Source organism: Rana temporaria, chromosome 4 (genome assembly GCF_905171775.1).
Source record: "Rana temporaria chromosome 4, aRanTem1.1, whole genome shotgun sequence".
Lineage (NCBI taxonomy): Eukaryota > Metazoa > Chordata > Amphibia > Anura > Ranidae > Rana > Rana temporaria.
Window position 1 is genome coordinate 467,357,798 of NC_053492.1, and position 20,606 is coordinate 467,378,403.

General features: G+C 48.7%; 1 protein-coding gene across 2 annotated transcripts in view; it reads left to right on the plus strand.

The window, feature by feature from the left end:
• The window catches only part of TTBK1 (tau tubulin kinase 1), a 177,540-nt gene that overhangs the window by 116,931 nt on the left and 40,003 nt on the right, over positions 1-20,606 (plus strand). For both annotated transcript variants that reach the window (XM_040351732.1, XM_040351730.1), the window contains exons 10-12: positions 4,669-4,823; positions 6,680-6,899; positions 16,659-16,831. In XM_040351732.1, the coding sequence (XP_040207666.1) occupies positions 4,669-4,823; positions 6,680-6,899; positions 16,659-16,831 (548 nt within the window). The remainder of the gene's footprint in view (positions 1-4,668; positions 4,824-6,679; positions 6,900-16,658; positions 16,832-20,606) is intronic.

Below are 20,606 nucleotides of genomic sequence, written 5' to 3' on the forward strand. Positions count from 1 at the left end.
CTGTCAGGGGCAGGCGAACCTTAGTATTCCTTTATGTTACTGGCCGCTTCCTGTATATAGATTCATCAGGTAGTGCAAAAACAATTCCTTGATGCTGCAATGTCTCCTGGGAGCTTTTGTCATGGTTCCCAGGAGACATTGTAGAGGTCTGCCGCGAGTTATTGCGAGATTTAGAAAGAACTTGCTTAAAGTTTCGAAAGGATCGGAAAAAAAAAAAAAAAAAAACATGCGGTTTAGTAATTATGCATAAGAGCGTATCATTTTTATTTTTTTTGGTGGGGGAGTGGATCTTGGGTGGGAGTTCCTACACTTTTTTCCCCAGGACTTGACCACTGGGAGGAACGTTGCCTATGACCCCAAGAACACCATCCCCACCATCATACATGGAGAATACCATCCCCACCGTCATACATGGAGAACACCATCCCCACTGTCATACATGGAGAACACCATCCCCCACCGTCATACATGGAGAACACCATCCCCCACCGTCATACATGGAGAACACCATCCCCACCGCCATACATGGAGAACACCATCCCCACTGTCATACATGGAGAACACCATCCCCCACCGTCATACATGGAGAACACCATCCCCCACCGTCATACATGGAGAACACCATCCCCACCGTCATACATGGAGAACACCATCCCCACCGTCATACATGGAGAACACCATCCCCCACCGTCATACATGGAGAACACCATCCCCCACCGTCATACATGGAGAACACCATGCCCACCGCCATACATGGAGAACACCATCCCCACCATCATACATGGAGAACACCATCCCCACCGTCATACATGGAGAACACCATCCCCACCATCATACATGAAGAACACCATCCCCACCATCATACATGGAGGACACCATCCCCACCATCATACATGGAGAACACCATGCCCACCGCCATACATGGAGAACACCACCCCCACCGTCATACATGGAGAACACCATCCCCACCGCCATACATGGAGAACACCATCCCCCAACCGTCATACATGGAGAACACCATCCCCACCGTCATACATGGAGAACACCATCCCCACCGTCATAAATGGAGAACACCATCCCCCCGTCATACATGGAGAACACCATCCCCCACCGTCATACATGGAGAACACCATCCCCCCACCGTCATACATGGAGAACACCATCCCCCACCGTCATACATGGAGAACACCATCCCCCACCGTCATACATGGAGAACACCATCCCCACCGTCATACATGGAGAACACCATCCCCACCGTCATACATGGAGGACACCATCCCCCAACCGTCATACATGGAGGACACCATCCCCACCGTCATACATGGAGAACACCATCCCCACCGTCATACATGGAGAACACCATCCCCACCGTCATACATGGAGAACACCATCCCCCAACCGTCATACATGGAGGACACCATCCCCACCGTCATACATGGAGAACACCATCCCCACCGTCATACATGGAGAACACCATCCCTACCGTCATACATGGAGAACACCATCCCCACCGTCATACATGTAGAACACCATCACCACCGTCATACATGGAGAACACCATCCCCCAACCGTCATACACGGAGGACACCATCCCTACCGTCATACATGGAGAACACCACCCCCACCGTCATACATGGAGAACACCATCCCCACTGCCATACATGGAGAACACCATCACCCAACCGTCATACATGGAGAACACCATCCCCCACCGTCATACATGTAGAACACCATGCCCACCGTCATACATGGAGAACACCATCCCCACCGTCATACATGGAGAACACCATCCCCACCGTCATACATGGAGAACACCATCCCCCACCGTCATACATGGAGAACACCATCCCCCACCGTCATACATGGAGAACACCATCCCCCACCGTCATACATGGAGAACACCATCCCCACCGTCATACATGGAGAACACCATCCCCACCGTCATCCATGAAGAACACCATCCCCACCGTCATACATGGAGAACACCATCCCCCAACCGTCATACATGGAGGACACCATCCCTACCGTCATACATGGAGAACACCATCCCCACCGTCATGCATGTAGAACACCATGCCCCACCGTCATACATGGAGAACACCACCCCCACCGTCATATATGGAGAACACCATCCCCACCATCATACATGGAGAACACCATCCCCCACCGTCATACATGGAGAACACCATCCCCACCTTCATACATAGAGAACGCCATCCCCACCGTCATACATGGAGAACACCATCCTCACCGTCATACATGGAGAACACCATCCCCACCGTCATACATGGAGAACACCATCCCCACCGTCATACATGGAGAACACCATCCCCCACCGTCATACATGGAGAACACCATCCCCCACCGTCATACATGGAGAACACCATCCCCACCTTCATACATGGAGAACACCATCCCCCACCGTCATACATGGAGAAGACCATCCGCACCGTCATACATGGAGAACACCATCCCCACCGTCATACATGGAGAACTCCACCCCCACCATCATACATGGAGAACACCATCCCCCACCGTCATACATGGAGAACACCATCCCCCACCGTCATACATGGAGAACACCATCCCCACCGTCATACATGGAGAACACCATCCCCCACCGTCATACATGGAGAACACCATCCCCACCGTCATACATGGAGAACACCATCCCCACCCTCATACATGGAGAACACCATCCCCCACCGTCATACATGGAGAACACCATCCCCACCTTCATACATGGAGAACACCATCCCCCACCGTCATACATGGAGAACACCATCCCCACCGTCATACATGGAGAACACCATCCCCACCTTCATACATGGAGGACACCATCCCCACCGTCATACATGGAGAACACCATCCCCCACCGTCATACATGGAGAACACCATCCCCCACCGTCATACATGGAGAACACCATCCCCACCTTCATACATGGAGAACACCATCCCCACCGTCATACATGGAGAACACCATCCCCACCATCATACATGGAGAACACCATCCCCCACCATCATACATGGAGGTGGAAACATTATGCTTTGGGGTGTTTTTCTGCTAAGGGGACAGGACAACTTCACCGCATCAAAGGGACGATGGGCGGGGCCATGTGCCATCAAATCTTGGGTGAGAACCTCCTTCCCTCAGCCAGCGCATTGAAAATGGGCCGTGGATGGGTCTTCCAGCATGACAATGACCCAAAACACAAGGCCAAGGCAACAAAGGAGTGGCTCAAGAAGAAGCATATTAAGGTCCTGGAGTGGCCTAGACAGTCTCCAGACCTTAATCCCATAGAAAATATGTGGATGGAGCTGAAGGTTTGAGTTACCAAACATCAGTCTCGAAATCTTAATGACTTGGAGAAGATCTGCTAAGAGGACAAAATCCCTCCTGAGATGTGTGCAAACCTGGTGGCCAACCACAAGAAACGTCTGACCTCTGTGATCGCCAACAAGGTCATGTTTTACGAAGGGGTCAAATACTTATTTCAATCATTAAAATGAAAAACAATTTATAACTTTTTTTGAAATGCGTTTTTCTGGATATTTTTGTTGTTATTCTGTCTCTCACTGTTAAAATAAACCGACTAGGGTTGTCCCGATACCGATACTAGTATCGGTATCGGGACCGATTCCGAGTATTTGCGGGAGTACTCGTACTCCCGCAAATACCCCCGATACCAAAATAGAATACTTCCCCCCGCCGCCGCCGCCGCATCCCGCCACTACGCCGCATCCCGACGCATCCCCGCTTGGTTAATACGGGCGGGGAACATTACAGCTTTCATTTGAATAGCTGTAGTGTTTCCCGCCGCGCCACGTATAGACACTCCCCCTTGCTCGGGTGAACTGTACAATCCCGAGCAAGGGGGAGTGTCTATGCGCGGCGCGAAAGACTACAGCTATTCAAATGAAAGCTGTAATGTTCCCCGCCCGTATTAACCAAGCGGCGGCACGGCGCGGCAGCATGTACGGTAAGGGGGACATGGCTGTATATATGGGGGGGACATGGCTGGATATGGGGAGGGACATGGCTGCATATGGGGGGGGGACATGGCTGGTTATAGGGGGGGGGACATGGCTGCATATGGGGGGGACATGGCTGGATATGGGGGGGGGGACATGGCTGCATATGGGGGGGGACATGGCTGGATATGGGGGGAACATGGCTGCATATGGGGGGGACATGGCTGGATATGGGGGGGACATGGCTGCATATGGGGGGGACATGGCTGGATATGGGGGGACATGGCTGGATATGGGGGGGACATGGCTGGATATGGGGGGACATGGCTGGATATGGGGGGGACATGGCTGGATATGGGGGGGACATGGCTGCATATAGGGGGGGACATGGCTGCATATATGGGGGGGGACATGGCTGCATCTGTGGGGGGACATGGCTGCATATGTGGGGGGACATGGCTGCATTTGGGGGCACATTTAAAAAAAAGTATCGGTATTCGGTATCAGCGAATACTTGAAAAAAAAGTATCGGTACTTGTACTCGGTCCTAAAAAAGTGGTATCGGGACAACCCTAAAACCGACCATTAAAATGATAGACTGATCATTTCTTTGTCAGTGGGGCAAACGTACAAAATCAGCAGGGGTCAAATACTTTTTCCCCCTCACTGTAATGGAACCTTTTGTACCTTTTGCAGATGATCATGACTGTATTTGAGAACAGTATGAAAGAGAGGGGAATCACAGAGAATGAGGCCTTTGACTGGGAGAAGGGTGGAACAGACATCCTACTGTCTACCAGCACCTCCACCCCACCGCAGCAGAACACCCGGCAGACCGCTGCCATGTTTGGGTGAGAATTTTGGGTTTTTATCTCATTTTTGTCTTCTTGCTTTGAACGTGAATCAACTATAGTCTGATCAACTGCCCAGCTAAACCTTCAATGAGAAACAAGTAAAGTTAAACAATTGAGTACAGTCCTTGTATACTGGAAGAATCATTACCAGTCTTCAGTAATTGCTAATATGTATGTACAGTGGGGATAGAAAGTTTGGGCACCCCAGGTACAAATTTGTATTAATGTGCATAACGAAGCCAAGGAAAGATGGAAAAATCTCCAAAAGGCATCAAATTACAGATTAGACATTCTTATAATATGTCAAAAAAAGTTAGATTTTATTTCCATCATTTACACTTTCAAAATGACAGAAAACCAAAAAATGGCGTCTGCAAAAGTTTGGGCACCCTGCAGAATTTCTAGCATGCACTGCCCCCTTTGCAAAGCTGAGACCTGCCAGTGTCATGGATTGTTCTCAATCATTGTCTGGGAAGACCAGGTGATGTCACTCTCAAAGGTTTTAAATGCCCAGACTCATCTGACCCTCCCCCAACAATCAGCACCATGGCTTCTTCTAAGCAGTTGTCTAGAAAACTGAAAGTGAAAATAGTTGTCGCTCACAAAACTGGAGAAGCTATAAGAAGATAGCAAAGCGTTTTCAGATGTCAATATCCTCTGTTCGGAATGTAATTAAGAAATGGCAGTCATCAGGAACAGTGGAAGTTAAAGCAAGATCTGGAAGACCAAGAAAAATATCAGACAGAACAGCTCGCAGGATTGTGAAAAGCAATTCAAAACCCACGTTTGACGGCACGATCCCTCCGGAAAGATCTGGCAGACACTGGAGTTGTGGTACACTATTCCACTATAAAGAGATACTTGTACAAATATGGTCTTCATGGAAGAGTCATCAGAAGAAAACCTCTTCTACGTCCTCACCACAAAAATCAGCGTTTGAACTTTGCAAATGAACATATAGACAAGCCTGATGCATTTTGGAAACAAGTTCTGTGGACCGATGAGGCTAAAATAGAACTTTTTGGCCGGAATGAGCAAAGGTACGTTTGGAGAAGAAAGGGCACAGAATTTAATGAGAAGAACCTCTGTCCAACTGTGAAGCATGGGGGTGGATCAATCATGCTTTGGGGTTGTATTGCAGCCAGTGGCACAGGGAACATTTCACGAGTAGAAGGAAAAATTGATTCAATAAAATTTCAGCAAATTTTGGATGGTAACTTGATGCCATCAGTGAAAAAGCTGAAGTTAAAGAGAGGATGGCTTCTACAAATGGATAATGATCCTAAACACACCTCAAAATCCACGGGGGATTACATCAAGAGGCGTAAACTGAAGGTTTTGCCATGGCCTTCACAATCTCCTGACCTCAACATAATTGAAAATCTATGGATAGACCTTAAAAGAGCAGTGCGTGACAGACAGCCCAGAGATCTCAAAGAACTGGAAGACTTTTGTAGGGAAGAATGGGCAAAGATCCCTCAAACAAGAATTGGAAGACTCTTGGCTGGCTACAAAAAGCGTTTACAAGCCGTGATACTTGCCAAAGGGGGCAGTACAAGATATTAACTCTGCAGGGTGCCCAAACTTTTGCAGACGCTATTTTTTTGTTTTCTGTAATTTTGAAAGTGTAAATGATGGAAATAAAATCTAACTTTTTTTGACATATTATAAGAATGTCTAATCTGTAATTTGATGCCTTTTGGAGATTTTTTCCATCTTTCCTTGGCTTCCTTATGCACATTAATACAAATTTATACCTGGGGTGCCCAAACTTTCCTTCCCCACTGTATGCGTGGCCATCTTTGTAACTGTTCAGATGTACTTAATGGACCTCTCGTTGTCTCTGTATGAAGGGTGGTGAATGTGACTCCAGTGCCAGGGGATTTATTAAGGGAGAACACCGAAGATGTCCTACAAGGGGAGCACCTGAGCGACCAAGAGAATGCCCCTCCCATCCTTCCCGGCCGGCCAGCGGACATCACTGGACAGATCCCCAACACCGGCTTCAATGACACCGAGGTCTGGGAGGAGACAGATGTGAATCGGAATAAGCTAAGAATCAGTATCAGTAAGGTACGGGGACAGGAACGGGCTGGCTGAGATGAAAGTTGGTCCCTTCTCCAGCACTTTAGAGAGGTCTGTAATTCGACTTTTGGGGGGTTGATTTGCTAAAGGCAAATAGACTGCGCACTTTGCAAAGTGAAGTTGCCCTCTGCAAGTGCAGCTGCTCCAGAGCTTAGTAAATGAGGAAGGCTTCACTTTGCAAAGAATACCCAATCACGTGCAAAAATATAATTTTTGCTTGCACATGATTGGATGATTAAAGTCAGCAGAGCTTCCCCTCATTTACTAAGCTCTGGAGCAACTGCTCTTGCAAAGTGCACTGTCTATTTGCCTTTAGTAAGTCAACCTCTTAAGCCTCGTACACACGATCGGATTTTCCGCGGACAAAGCGTAGGACTTTTGTCCGAAGGGCGTTGGCCAGGAATCTGTCTTGCATACAAACGGCACACAATTGTCGGCCAACAAACACAAAACAGCTCTTTAGCGCCACCCTTTGGGCACCTTCTGCTAATGTTGTGTTTGGTAAGCATTGATTCCGAGCATGCGTGTTTGTTACATTCCTTGTAATAGGAATAAAAGTGATCAAAACATTTTTTTTTTTTTTTAAAGTGTAAAAATAAAAAAAATTCAGTAAAGAAAAAAAAAAATATATATATATATTAGTGCTGTCAGTTAAACGCGTTATTAACAGCGTTAACACAAACCCATGTTAACGCCGTCAATTTTTTTATCGCGCGATTAACGAGGCGGCGTTCGGGGGTTATACCGGGATGATGCCTGCAGCCGCAGGCATCATCCCGGTACCGTTGTTTAGAGCGGGCGAGCGGCTATCCAAACATAACAACCGATGCGGCTAAAAGCCGCTCGGTTGTTATGCCGGAGGAGCGGGAGGGGACATCCCCCCCCTTTCGCCGCTCTGACCGGGCCTCCCGTCCCACCGGGAGACCCGATCCTTCTTCCGCCGCGTTCTGTGTTCAGGCGGAGACTGAGACTAAGCCGTAAACGGCTTTGATTCAGTCTCCGCATTGAAACCACGGAAGCGGCGTCATGACGTCACTTCCGGGTTTCTCGGCTGCCAATGGCGCCGGATTTAAAAAAGTACACAGTATTCAGAATCGCCGTTTTCGGCGATCTGAATACTTTGAAGTGCAAAGGAGGGATCGGGGGTCTTTTAGACCCCGATCCCTCCATAAAGAGTACCTGTCACCACCTATTACTGTCACAAGGGATGTTTACATTCCTTGTGACAGCAATAAAAGTGATCAAAATGTAAAAAAATAAAAAAACACAATTTAATATTATAAACAAAAATAAAATAAATAAGAAAACAAAAAAAAAAAATATTTTAAAGGGTGAAGCTCCTTAATCGCGCGATTAATCGTGACAATTTTAATCGCTTGACAGCACTAATATATATATATATATATATATATTTAAAACGCTCCTGTCCCCGGTAGCTCGCGCTCAGAAGCGAATGCACACGTAAGTCCGGCCCACATATGTAAACGCCGTTCAAACCACACATGTGAGGTATCACCTCGTGCGTTAGAGCAAGAGCAATAATTGTAGCATTAGACCTCCTCTTTTACTCTAAACTGGTAACCTGTAAAAAAAAAAATTGAAAGCGTCGTCTATGGAGATTTTTAAGTACCGAAGTTTGGCGCCATTCCATGAGTGTGTGCAATTTTAAAGCGTGACAAGTTAGGTATCTATTTACTCGGCGTAACATCATCTTTCACATTATACAAAAAAATTGGGCTAACTTTACTGTTGTTATTTTTTTAATTCATGAAACCGTTATCTTTTAAAAAAAAAAGGCGTTTGAAAAATTATTGCGCAAATACCGTGCGAGATAAAAAGTTGCAATGACTGCCACTTTATTCCCTAGGGTGTCTGCTAAAAAAAATATATATATATATATATATATATATATATAGGGCCAGATTCAGAGGAGAAGTTTACACGCAAGTGCTTTGTGAATCAAGCACTTACGATGAAAACTTGCGGCGGTGTAGCGTAAAGGGGATACGTTACGCCGCAGCGCAAGTACGTGAATCTGGCCCATAATGGTTGGGGGTTCTGAGTAATTTTCTAGCAAAAAAAATTATGATTTTTACATGATGGAGAGAAGTGCCAGAATAGGCGCGGTATGGAAGTGGTTAAGAAAACTTTTGGATGGGTATCTTAGTGAACACATGATACAGGGACACACAAACAGCTACACAGATTGAACTGGATGGATTGGTGTCTTTATTCAACCTTACCAACTATTAGCTGGATTCAGGTAGGAGAGCCTAACATTAGGCAGGCGTAGCGTATCGCATATACGCTACGCCGCCGTAAGTTAGAGAGGCAAGTGCTGTATTCACAAAGCACTTGCGTCCTAAGTTACGGCGGCGTAGCGTAAATGGGCCGGCGTAAGCCCGCCTAATTCAAATTGTGAAGGGGTGGGCGTGTCTTATGTAAATAAACCATGACCCCACGTAAATGAAGTTTTAAACAAACGGCGCACGCGCCGTCCGTGGACGTATCCCAGTGCGCATTGCGTCGGATAGAATGCCTAAGATACGTCGAACACTGCCTACTACGTGAACGTAACTTACGCACAGCCCTATTCGCGTACGACTTACGCAAACGACGTAAAAAGATACGCTTGTTTCGACGTCCATACTTTGCATGGGCTGCGCCACCTAGAGACCAGCTTTATCTTTACGCCAGCGTATGTCTTCCGTAAACGGCGTAACTGATTGCGACGGGCGTACGTACGTAAGTACGTATGTTCGTGAATCGGCGTATCTTGCTCATTTGCATATTCAAGGCGGAAAACAACGGAAGTGCCACCTTGCGGCCAGCGTAAATATGCATCCTAAGATACGACGGCGTAGGAGACTTACGCCGCTCGTATCTTAGCCTAATTTAAGCGTATCTGGTTTTCAGAATACGCTTATATTTACGACGGCGAAGATTCAGAGTTACGACGGCGTATCTACATATACGCCGGCGTAACTCTCTCTGAATCCAGCAATATGTAACTATGGATATTGTTCTTGAAGTGAGGTGATCCTGTTATCTTTAACCACTTGCCGCCCGCCAATGACATATTGACGTTGGCAAAGTGGTTGTAGAATCCTGACTGGACGTCATATGACGTCCTCAGGATTCTGAGCCGCTGCGCGCCCCCGGGGGCGCGCATCGTGGCGATCGTTGTGGCAGGGTGTCAGTCTGACACTCCGCAACACCGATCAAGGTAAAGAGTCTCTCACGGAGACTCTTTACCACGTGATCAGCCGTGTCCAATCACGGCTGATCACGATGTAAATAGGAAAAGCCGGTAATCGACTTTTCCTCACTCGCGTCTGTCAGACGCGAGTAGAGGAGAGCCGATCGGCTGCTCCTGTGACAGGGGGGGGTTTGTGCGGATCGATTATCAGCACAGCCCCCCCGAGGATGCCCACTGGACCACCAGGGATGGCCATATAGACCACCAGGGATTAAAAAAAAAAAAGGATGCCACCCTAGACCACCAGGGATGAGGAGGACACACAAAATGGATGCCAATCAGTGCCGCAATGGATGCCAGTCAGTGCCCACAATGGGCATCACTGATTGGCAGGCATTGTTTGGCACTGATTGGCATCCATTAGTACAACACATACAATAGTGCCCATCTATGCCCATCCGTGTCACCTATCAGTGCCCATCCATGCCGCCTATCAGTGCCCATCCATGCCGCCTATCAGTGCCCATCCGTGTCGCCCGTCCGTGCCGCCTATCTGTGCCCGTCCGTGGCGCCCATCTGTGCCACCTATCCGTGCCCATCCGTGCCGCCTATCCAAGCCCATCCATGCCGCCTATCCATGCCCATCCGTGCCGCCCATCAGTGCCGCATATTAGTGCCCATCAATGCCACCACATCAGTGCCACCTCATCGATGCCCATCAGTGCCGCCTTGTCAGTGCAGTACCATCAGTGCCCATCAGTGAAGGAGAAAACGTACTTATTTACAATGTTTTATAACAGAAACAAAAAAAAACGTTTTTCCCAGAGCGTCTTTCAGGACAGCACCTCGAGAGATAGTGGCTCCTCCCTCTCCAACAGGAAACACCTTCATTCCAAACTTTAAAGGGAGGCTCCTCCCAGCACACTTCAGTTTTTGTGTTTCCTCCGACCCGGAGGGAACATCTTCAAGGGAGTTCTTAGAGGCCAGGGAAGCCCTGGATTACTCCCGTTTTTTCATACCTTTTTCAGGCCAAGAGCCTGGGAGACTCCGCTCCCCGAGCTACCCGTTCGGCGACGGTAGTAGCCGGGCTTTCCCCTTCCAGGTATCCGGGGTCCGGGTGCTACAGGCAGGCGAGGTGTGCTCAGTGGAGCCGCAAACAGCAGGGGATGGCGTCCGGCGGCCGCGCGCGCGATTCGCGCCATTCTGTTTACAGCGCGGGCGCCGGCCGATGCGTCATTTCCGGCGCGCCGGCCAGGAAGGGGCGGAGCGGGAGCTGGTGCCGATTTCCGCTTCCGGTCCGGCGCAACGGCGCTATAGGTCTCCGGAAGCCGGTCAGTGAAGCCACGAGTGAAGCGCTGGTATTCTGCGATGGAGACAGCAGAGAATCCAGCGGTGGGGACAGGCACAGGCACCAGCAAGACCTCGGCGGGAAGCAGCACAGTGAGTGTTTTTCCTTCCTTATGAGTTCTGCCTGTTTTTTCCTTTTTTTACTGTCAGGTGGATGGTCAGTCTCAAAATCCTTTTTTTCTCCCCCCCAGTGGTTTGGGGGCCTGTCGGGGCACTGGTTGGTCTTTATTTCTTTCCTAGTGCACCTATTATGGGGGTCCATAAGTGTGAACAGGGTTTCTCACTAAGGTCTCCCTGCCTTCCCTTCCCTGTTGTTTTTTTCCTTGCAGGCTAAGTCTGACTCTAAAAAGAGATGCCCATCATGTAAAACTAAGATGAGTGACAGCTGGAAGAAGGCACTTTGTAAACCATGCATTGATTCTTTGATACAGGAGGAGTCAGCCGCTATGCGGGATGAACTGATTTCCTCAGCAAAGAAAGAACTACTGTCCACATTTCAGTCCTTACGTGAGTCATTAGTTCCGCCTACCACCCCTCTAGCCTCCACTTCCCAATCCTCTCAGGATTCAGTGTCAGTACCGGAACTGATTTTGGGAGCAGGTGAAGCAGGTCCCGGGGAAGGGGGCTCTCAGGTACCAGACAGCGAGGACTCAGAGGAGTCAGAAGGGGAGTCTGTGGGGCACCCCTCAAAATTTAAACTATCCCTGGAGGAAGTGGACGGCTTAATCAGGGCTATTCATTTAACTCTAGGCCTGAGTGAGGAAAAAAGGGATCTAACCTTGCATGACCGCATGTATGCGGGTCTGGGTGAGTCAAAGGGGCGGGTCATTCCGGTCCATTCAGTGATTTCTGAGACCATAGTTAGAGAATGGCAGGACCCAGAGAAAAAACCCTTTTTCCCTAAAGCACATAAGAGGCGCTTTCCCTTTGAGGAGGATCAAACAGCAGTTTGGAATAAAGTTCCAAAACTCGATGCGGCTTTTTCGCAAGTATCTAGGTCCACGGACCTAGCCTTTGAGGACATGGGCGTTCTAAGGGACCCCATGGATAAGCGCATGGATCTCCTCCTCAAAAGATCTTGGCAGTCAATCATGAATGGTTTAAAGCCCGCCATGGCCACAACCTGTGTTGCCCGGAATCTAGAATTCTGGACAAGTCAGCTGAAGAATCATATTTCGGCTGATTCGTCGAAGGAGGAGATTCTGGAATCGTTTTCTACTCTGACCGCGGCAGTAGCCTACATTGCAGATGCCTCAGTGGAGGCCATTAAAATGTCAGCAAGGTCAGCGGCCCTGGCTAATTCGGCCAGGAGGGCGCTTTGGCTAAAGACCTGGCCAGGGGATGCCGCATCAAAGAACAAACTTTGCGGTATCCCTTTCTCAGGAGATCTCTTATTTGGTCCAGACTTAGATAATATCCTGGACAGGACCGCAGATAGAAAGAAATCTTTCCCGGTCAAAAGGAAAAGGCAGCCCCCTAGACGTTTTTTTCGTCAGCAAAGGGCACAAGATAAGGGTAACAAACCCCAAGGGGACAGGAGAGGTTGGGCACAGAAAGCCAAAGAAAAGAAGGGAATCCTTTTCAATCCTCCTGCACAGCCCCAAAAAACGCAATGACTCGGCGTCCCGGGTTGGCGGAAGATTACAAAGGTTTCTTCCGCGATGGTCAGAGATAACCACCAATCAGTACATTCTGACCACCCTGTCCTGGGGTTACGAGATAGAGTTTTCAGAAACTCCACCCCAAAGATTTCTGGTGACAAATTTCCCGAAGGATCCAGCAAAATCCCTGGCCATGAAATCCTCTTTAAAGGAGTTGAGGCAGCAGGGGGTAATAATAGAGGTACCTCAGGCAGAACAAGGCCTGGGTTTCTACTCCCATATTTTCCTGGTAAGGAAACCGACAGGGAAATTCAGGATGATCTTAAACCTGAAACCCCTAAACAGGTCAGTCAGGTACAGGAGGTTCAAAATGGACTCTATTTTCTCGGTCCGAAATTTATTGACGCCAGGTTGCTTCATGGCGTCGATAGATTTAAGGGACGCCTACCTGCACATCCCGATCTCTCCGCAATCCCAAAGATACCTCAGGTTTGCGGTAAGGAGAGGGGGGATAGTTCAGCATCTGCAGTACAGGGCTCTGCCTTTCGGGCTCTCATCCTCACCCCGGGTGTTTACCAAGGTGATGGCGGAAGCCTTGGCCCCGCTGCGGTTACAGGGAGTAGCAGTGGTCCCATATCTAGACGACCTGCTATTTTTTGCCCCGTCAAGGGAAAAATTACTGATAGACGTGGCCACGGCTCAGACTCACCTGGAGTCCCTGGGATGGATCCTGAACCTCCAGAAATCCTCATTGGTACCTGCTCAGGATATTCTGTTTCTAGGATTTCAGGTGAACTCGCTGAGCCAAAGTATATTTCTGCCCCAAGAAAAAAAGATCAAGGTCCACGAGACAATCTCTCGACTTCAGTCCTATCAACCCATATCCATAAGGCAAATAATGGCGGCGTTAGGACTATTAACCTCAACCATGCCTGCAATCCAGTGGGCAAGGCTGCATTTTCGGTGCCTACAAAGTTTTCTGTTAAAGTCATGGGATCACAACCTCAATTCCCTGGACAGTCTAGTAAAGATTCCATCTCGGGTAAAAAGATCCCTATATTGGTGGAAGGACCAAAGGGTGCTCTCGAGAGGTCTGAGTTGGTCCTTTCCGGTGGGGGAAAGGATAACGACAGATGCCAGTGCCTGGGGATGGGGAGCCCATTTGGGAAAGAACTTTGTTCAGGGCCGATGGTCAAAGGAGGAATCAGCCCGATCCTCGAACTGGAGGGAGTTGAGAGCAGTCTCATTAGCTCTAGAGAGGTTTGCTCCGGGTCTTCTAGACCAACATGTCCAGGTGTTGACGGACAACGCTACGGCCGTAGCGTATTTGAACAGGCAGGGGGGCACCAGAAGCAAGTCCCTGCTGATGTTGGCCGAAAGCACTCTATTATGGGCAGAAAAAAATCTGCGATCCCTCTCGGCAATACACCTGAGGGGATCCCTGAATGGGGTGGCAGATTTTCTGAGCAGGCGTCAGGTTCAGGAGTCGGAGTGGTCTCTAAACCCCGAAGTCTTTGCAGAAATAGTCAGCAAGTGGGGTCAACCAGAGGTGGACTTATTTGCTTCGAGAGAAAACTCCCAGGTACCTCTGTTTTTTTCCCTAAACAGACTGGAGGGCTCCTTAGGGGTGGATGCCCTGGCGCATCCCTGGGGATTTCATCTCTCCTTCGCTTTCCCCCCGTTCCAACTGATTCCACTGGTCCTGAGAAAGATTCAGAAGGAAGGAGTCCCAGTAATCCTGATTGCTCCGTTTTGGCCCAAGAGACCATGGTTCTCGACACTCCTAAGCATGGCTACAAGACCATGTTGGCACCTACCTTGCAGGTCAGATCTTCTGAGTCAGGGTCCAGTGTGTCATCCGGACGTATCCAGGCTCTCCCTTTCAGCTTGGTTTCTGAAAGAAAGATCCTAGAGGATAAGGGGTTTTCGGATCGGTTAGTGTCTACCCTATTAAATAGCAGGAAGAAGGTCACAAGAGCCATCTACGCTAAAGTTTGGAGGGTATTTACGTCCTGGTGTCACACTGCTAACATGGAACCTAGCAGTTTGAGGGCCATTCTAGAATTTTTGCAAAACGGAGCAGATATGGGGTTAGCGGTCAGCACTCTGAAAGTGCAGGTATCCGCCTTAGCAGTCTTCCTAGAAAGATCAATAGCCTCCGAACCGTTGGTATCAAGGTTCTTTAGAGCCCTCTCGAGGGCTAGGCCGCCACAGGTCAGGGGTTTCCCGAAGTGGGATTTGTCAATTGTTTTGAAAGCTTTAGCTGGAAAGCCTTTTGAACCTTTGGGTGATGCTTCTCTTAGAGATGCTACCTTAAAGGTTCTTTTTTTGGTCGCTATCACCTCAGCCCGTAGGGTGAGCGAACTACAGGCCCTGTCAATAAGGGAACCGTATTTTTCTTTATTTTCGGATAGGGTTGTGCTTAGAACAGACCCAAAATTCTTACCCAAGGTAGCCTCAGCGGCCAATCGAGCTCAAGAGATTGTGCTACCTACGTTTTGTTCAAACCCCTCGGGGGAAAAAGAATCGTTTTTTCACATGCTAGATGTGAGAAGGGCTCTGGTATGCTACCTTAAAATAACAGAGTCCTTCAGACAATCAGATTCACTGTTTGTTTTATTTGGGGGCAAAAGAAGGGGCCATCCAGCCTCAAAGGGCACGATAGCCAGATGGTTAAAGCTAGCCGTCAGGGAGGCCTATTTGCATGCGAAGATTGTCCCACCAGATGGGATCTGTGCCCACTCTACAAGAGCGCTTGCGACCTCATGGGCAGAGAGAGCTGGTGCCACCCCGGAACAAATCTGCAGGGCGGCGACGTGGTCAAGCTTTAACACGTTTATACGGCATTATAGATTGGACCTGATTTCTGCCAAGGACCAAGCATTTGGCAGAAAGGTCCTACAAGCTGTTGTCCCGCCCTAAGGTGGTAAGTCTCTGGTATCCTCTCGAGGTGCTGTCCTGAAAGACGCTCTGGGAAAAAGCAAGTTAGGCTTACCGGTAACTTGTTTTCCAGAAGTCTTTCAGGACAGCAGCAACCCGCCCGTTTGAGATACTTGTTAAATATGCCATGCTGTGACTAACCTATGTGTTTATATGTTCCAGCCGGGGCCGGAGGTTTCTCGGTAACAACTGAAGTGTGCTGGGAGGAGCCTCCCTTTAAAGTTTGGAATGAAGGTGTTTCCTGTTGGAGAGGGAGGAGCCACTATCTCTCGAGGTGCTGTCCTGAAAGACTTCTGGAAAACAAGTTACCGGTAAGCCTAACTTGCTTTTTTTTCTAAATTTTCGGTAATTTTTTAATTTTTTTTGCAGAAAATAAATATCCCAGAGGTGATCAAATACCACCAAAAGAAAGCTCTATTTGTGGGTACAAAATGATAAAAATTTAGTTTGGGTACAGTGTAGCATGACCGCGCAATTGTCATTCAAAGTGCAACAGCGCTGAAAGCTAAAAATTGGTCTGGGCGGGAAGGTGTATAAGTGCCCCCCTGGTATGGAAGTGGTTAATTTCAGTTAATAGAAGACACATTTTATGATTGCATGAGCTTCTAATGATGGAAATCCTCAGGGTGTAATAATGAATGTGGTCTCCTTTCTCTGCAGACACAGTGCCTGATGGAGGACGACCACAGCCGCCATGGATGTCCCAGCTCCCCTGTCCGGGCTCCTCCCGAATCCCCTACTACACAGGCGCGCTCCCTCCATTACCGGCGCATCAACAGTCCTGAATCCGACAGGCTATCTACAGCGGACAGAGCCGATCATCAGGAGAGGAGGTGAGAGTCCACAGCACTGAGACATAGGGATGCGACTTCCGTAGAGAGAGTAGAGCCACGTTCGTGGATCGCCGTAACTAGCTAATTTGCATACTCGACGCGGATTTCGACGGGAACGCCACCTAGCGGCCGCCGAATGATTGCAGCTTAGATCCGACGGCGTACGAAGACGTACGCCTGTCGGATCAAGACGAGATGCCGCCGTATCTTGTTTTGTGGATACCAAAACAAAGATATGACGCGCAAAATTTGAAATTACGCCGGCGTATCAAGAGATTCTTTGAGGATCTGCCCCGTGGTATACAAAAAGAGCATAGGAAAATTAACTTAAAAACATATATATTATGATACATGTTAAATTTTGAATTTCGACGCGGGAACGACGGCCATACTTTAGACAGCAATACACTTGCTGACTAAAGTTAGGGCACCAAAAAAAACGACTAACTTTGCGACGGGAAACTTGACTACGGAAAAACCGTCGTGGATCGGCCGTAACTCCTAATTTGCATACCCGACGCTGGTTTACGACGCAAACTCCCCCCAGCGGCGGCCGCGGTACTGCATCCTAAGATCCGACAGTGTAAAACTATTACGCCTGTCGGATCTTATGGATATCTATGCGTAACTGATTCTATGAATCAGCCGCATAGATAGAAACAGAGATACGACGGCGAATCAGGAGAAACGCCGTCGTATCCCTTTTGTGAATCTGGCCCAAAGTACTTATCTTCCTCAGCAAAAGAAGCCTAATGCGGCGTACACACGATCGGAAATTTCGACGTGAAAAGTCCGATGTGAGCTTTTTGTCGGAAATTCCGACCGTGTGTATGCTCCGTCTGACTTTTTCTGTCGGAATTTCCGCAAACAAAAGATTGAGAGCTGGTTCTCTATTTTTCCGACGGAAAACGTTTTAAAATTTAAAATCGGTTAATTTTTGTTGTTCAAAAAAATAAATAAAAAACAGGCTCCTAACTTTTTTAGCTGGCTCCTAGATTCCAAGCAAATTCATCAAGCCCTGTTATACACGATGCTATAGTGCCTTGGCCACCACGCCAGGGCAGGCGTGAACTGAGAAAAACAGGTACTTGCAGTTGTGAGACAAGCAGAGTGGTTCAATGACAGTCCAGGTAAAAGGCAGATGGAGTTCAGAAAATAGTCGTTATTCAATCTGAGGTCATACACAGGGAAATCCTGTCTAGTGGAGTAGAGCAAACAGACAGGCAGTTAATCAGGTATTACACAATCTATCACACTCTATCACAAGCTTGACACTGCAGGCTTGGCTGGCTTAAATCAGGTTTGATTTAACCTTGCCTGCACCTAGAGCAGGGTTCGACAAATCCCGGACGCCAGGTCTTCATTGCGACTAGAATTAGCGACCTGTCGCCTGCGGCGGCACAGCTGGGGGTATCCTGTGTCTCCGTGCACCCCCACCGCGCGATCGTGTCGGGCCGCGCCGGCCGGTAATTGAGGCTGCGGCTTTGCGGCCTTCTGCAGGCCTATGCTTCCTTCTGTGATCTGGCGCCATCTTGTGATAGTCGGTGGTATGACAAGACAACCAGCAATGCTAATGGAGCTCCCCCTGTCTGTTTTCACTGCCATCTCCTTCTTTCTAATTAGAATCCACAAACATTATATATGTTTTTTATTCTAACACCTTCACCTTGCATGGGGTCACGGTTCATTTAAATGGATCACGCCCATTTCCACCTACTTTGAATTAGGCGGGCTTACGCCTACGAATTTACGTTACGCCGGCGCAACGTTGGGAGCATTTCCTTTGTGAATACTGTGCTCGCCGCTCTGCGCAGCGTCGGCGTAGCGTATATTCGATACGCTACGCCCGCATAAAGATGCGCCGAGGTATGTGAATCTGGGACTATTTCTTTTACGACGAGATTCTCGGTCGTGTGTACGAGGCCTCACAGTAGTAATATACAGAGGGCCAGATTCTCAAAAGAGTTACGCCGGTGTATCTACTGATACACCGGCGTAATTCAAATTTCCCGCCGGCGTATCATTGTTTTGTATTCGCAAAACATGATACGCCAGAATTAGGCTAGGATCCGACTGGTGTAAGTCGCTTACACCGTCGGATCCTAAATGCAATACAACGCTGACCGCTAGGTGGCGTTTACGTTCAGGTCTCATTTGACTATGCAAATGAGCCTGATACGCCGATTCCCGAACGAATTTGCGTCGCGTACTCGTCGTTTACGTTGTTTGCGTAAGCGTAAGGTTACCTCTGCTATATGAGGGGTAACCTTACGCCAGTCCGCCGTATGCCATGTTAAGTATGGCGTCCTAAGGCCTCGTACACACGACCGGATCTATCTGCTGGAATTAATCCGCGGATCAGTTTCAGCGGACAAATCCGGTCGTCTGTACGGCCTAGCGGATATTTATCCGCAGAGATTTCTCGGCCGGATCGATTTCAAGCGGATATAAATTTCTTAGCATGCTAAGAAATCTATCCGCTTGAATCAGGTCCAGCGGATTGATCCGGTGGTCTGTACAGACTCACCGGATCAATCCGTCCGCTCCCCTCCCTCGCATGCGTCGTAATGATTCGACGCATGCGTGGAAGTACTTACCTTCCAGTGTCGCGCACGTCGCGACACGTCACCGCGGATGAATTCCGCGCGGATTTTGATCCGATGGTGAGTACAAGCCATCGGATCCAAATCCAGCGGACCGTTTCCAGCGGAGATCCCCTCGTGTGTACGGGGCCTTAGTCGTTCTTGAATACGACTTTACGTCAATGACGCACACGTCGGCGTCATTGACGTTTTCCGTCGTGAGCTGGAGCATGCGCACTGGGCTATTTTTCAGCCCGGCGCATGCGCAGTTCAATCGGCGCGGGGGCGCGCTTAATTTGAATACAAGCCGCCCCCTTTGAATTACGCGGCCAAATTACGGAGCAAGTGCTTGAGGAATACGGCACTTGCTCCAGTAAGTTGCGGTGGCGTAGTGTAAATGGCTTACGCTACGCCAACGCCGATTCTACGAGAATCTGGCCCAGAGAACTTATTTTTGACAAAGGTATCTCACTTGAAATGCCAAGTTCAGCCATGCTATGGATGGAGATCTCCCCGCTGTGGTCCTACACATCCTGAAGGTGTGGTTGGGTCACATTACAGATTAAACAGCAGCAGCTTTGGTGTCTCTGGGTGGCTTGAATAAGTAACAACCTTTGCAAAGAGCGTGCAGCCATCTTGTCAGTCGCTGTGGCAAGGTGGATAATATAGAAATGGTTTATTTTCCTCTTCATTTATAACTGACTGGTCATCATAAACTGAGTTTGATTAGTAAAATACAGGGGGTAGATTCAGGTAGCAATTACGCCTGCGTATTCATAGATACGCAGCGTAATTGCTAATTTGCGCCGGCGTATCGACTTTTCTGTATTCAGAAAGCTCGATACGCCGACTGTAGCCTAAGATATGACTGGCATAAGGCTTTTATGCCGTCGTATCTTAGGGTGCATTCTTACGCTGGCCGCTAGGTGGCGTTCCCGTAGTGGTCAGCGTAGAGTATGCAAATTGCATACTCACGCCGATTCACAACCATACGCGCGCCCGGCGTTCGCATTTTACGTCGTTTGCGTTTGTCGGTTTCCGCGTAAGGCTGTTCCTGCTATTAGCGTCGTTCCCGCGTCGCGATGTTTGAAAATTACGTCGTTTGCGTAAATGAATCGTGAATAGCGCTGGACGCCATTTACATTCACGTTAAAGCAAATGACGTCCTTGCGACGTCATTTGCCGCAATGCAC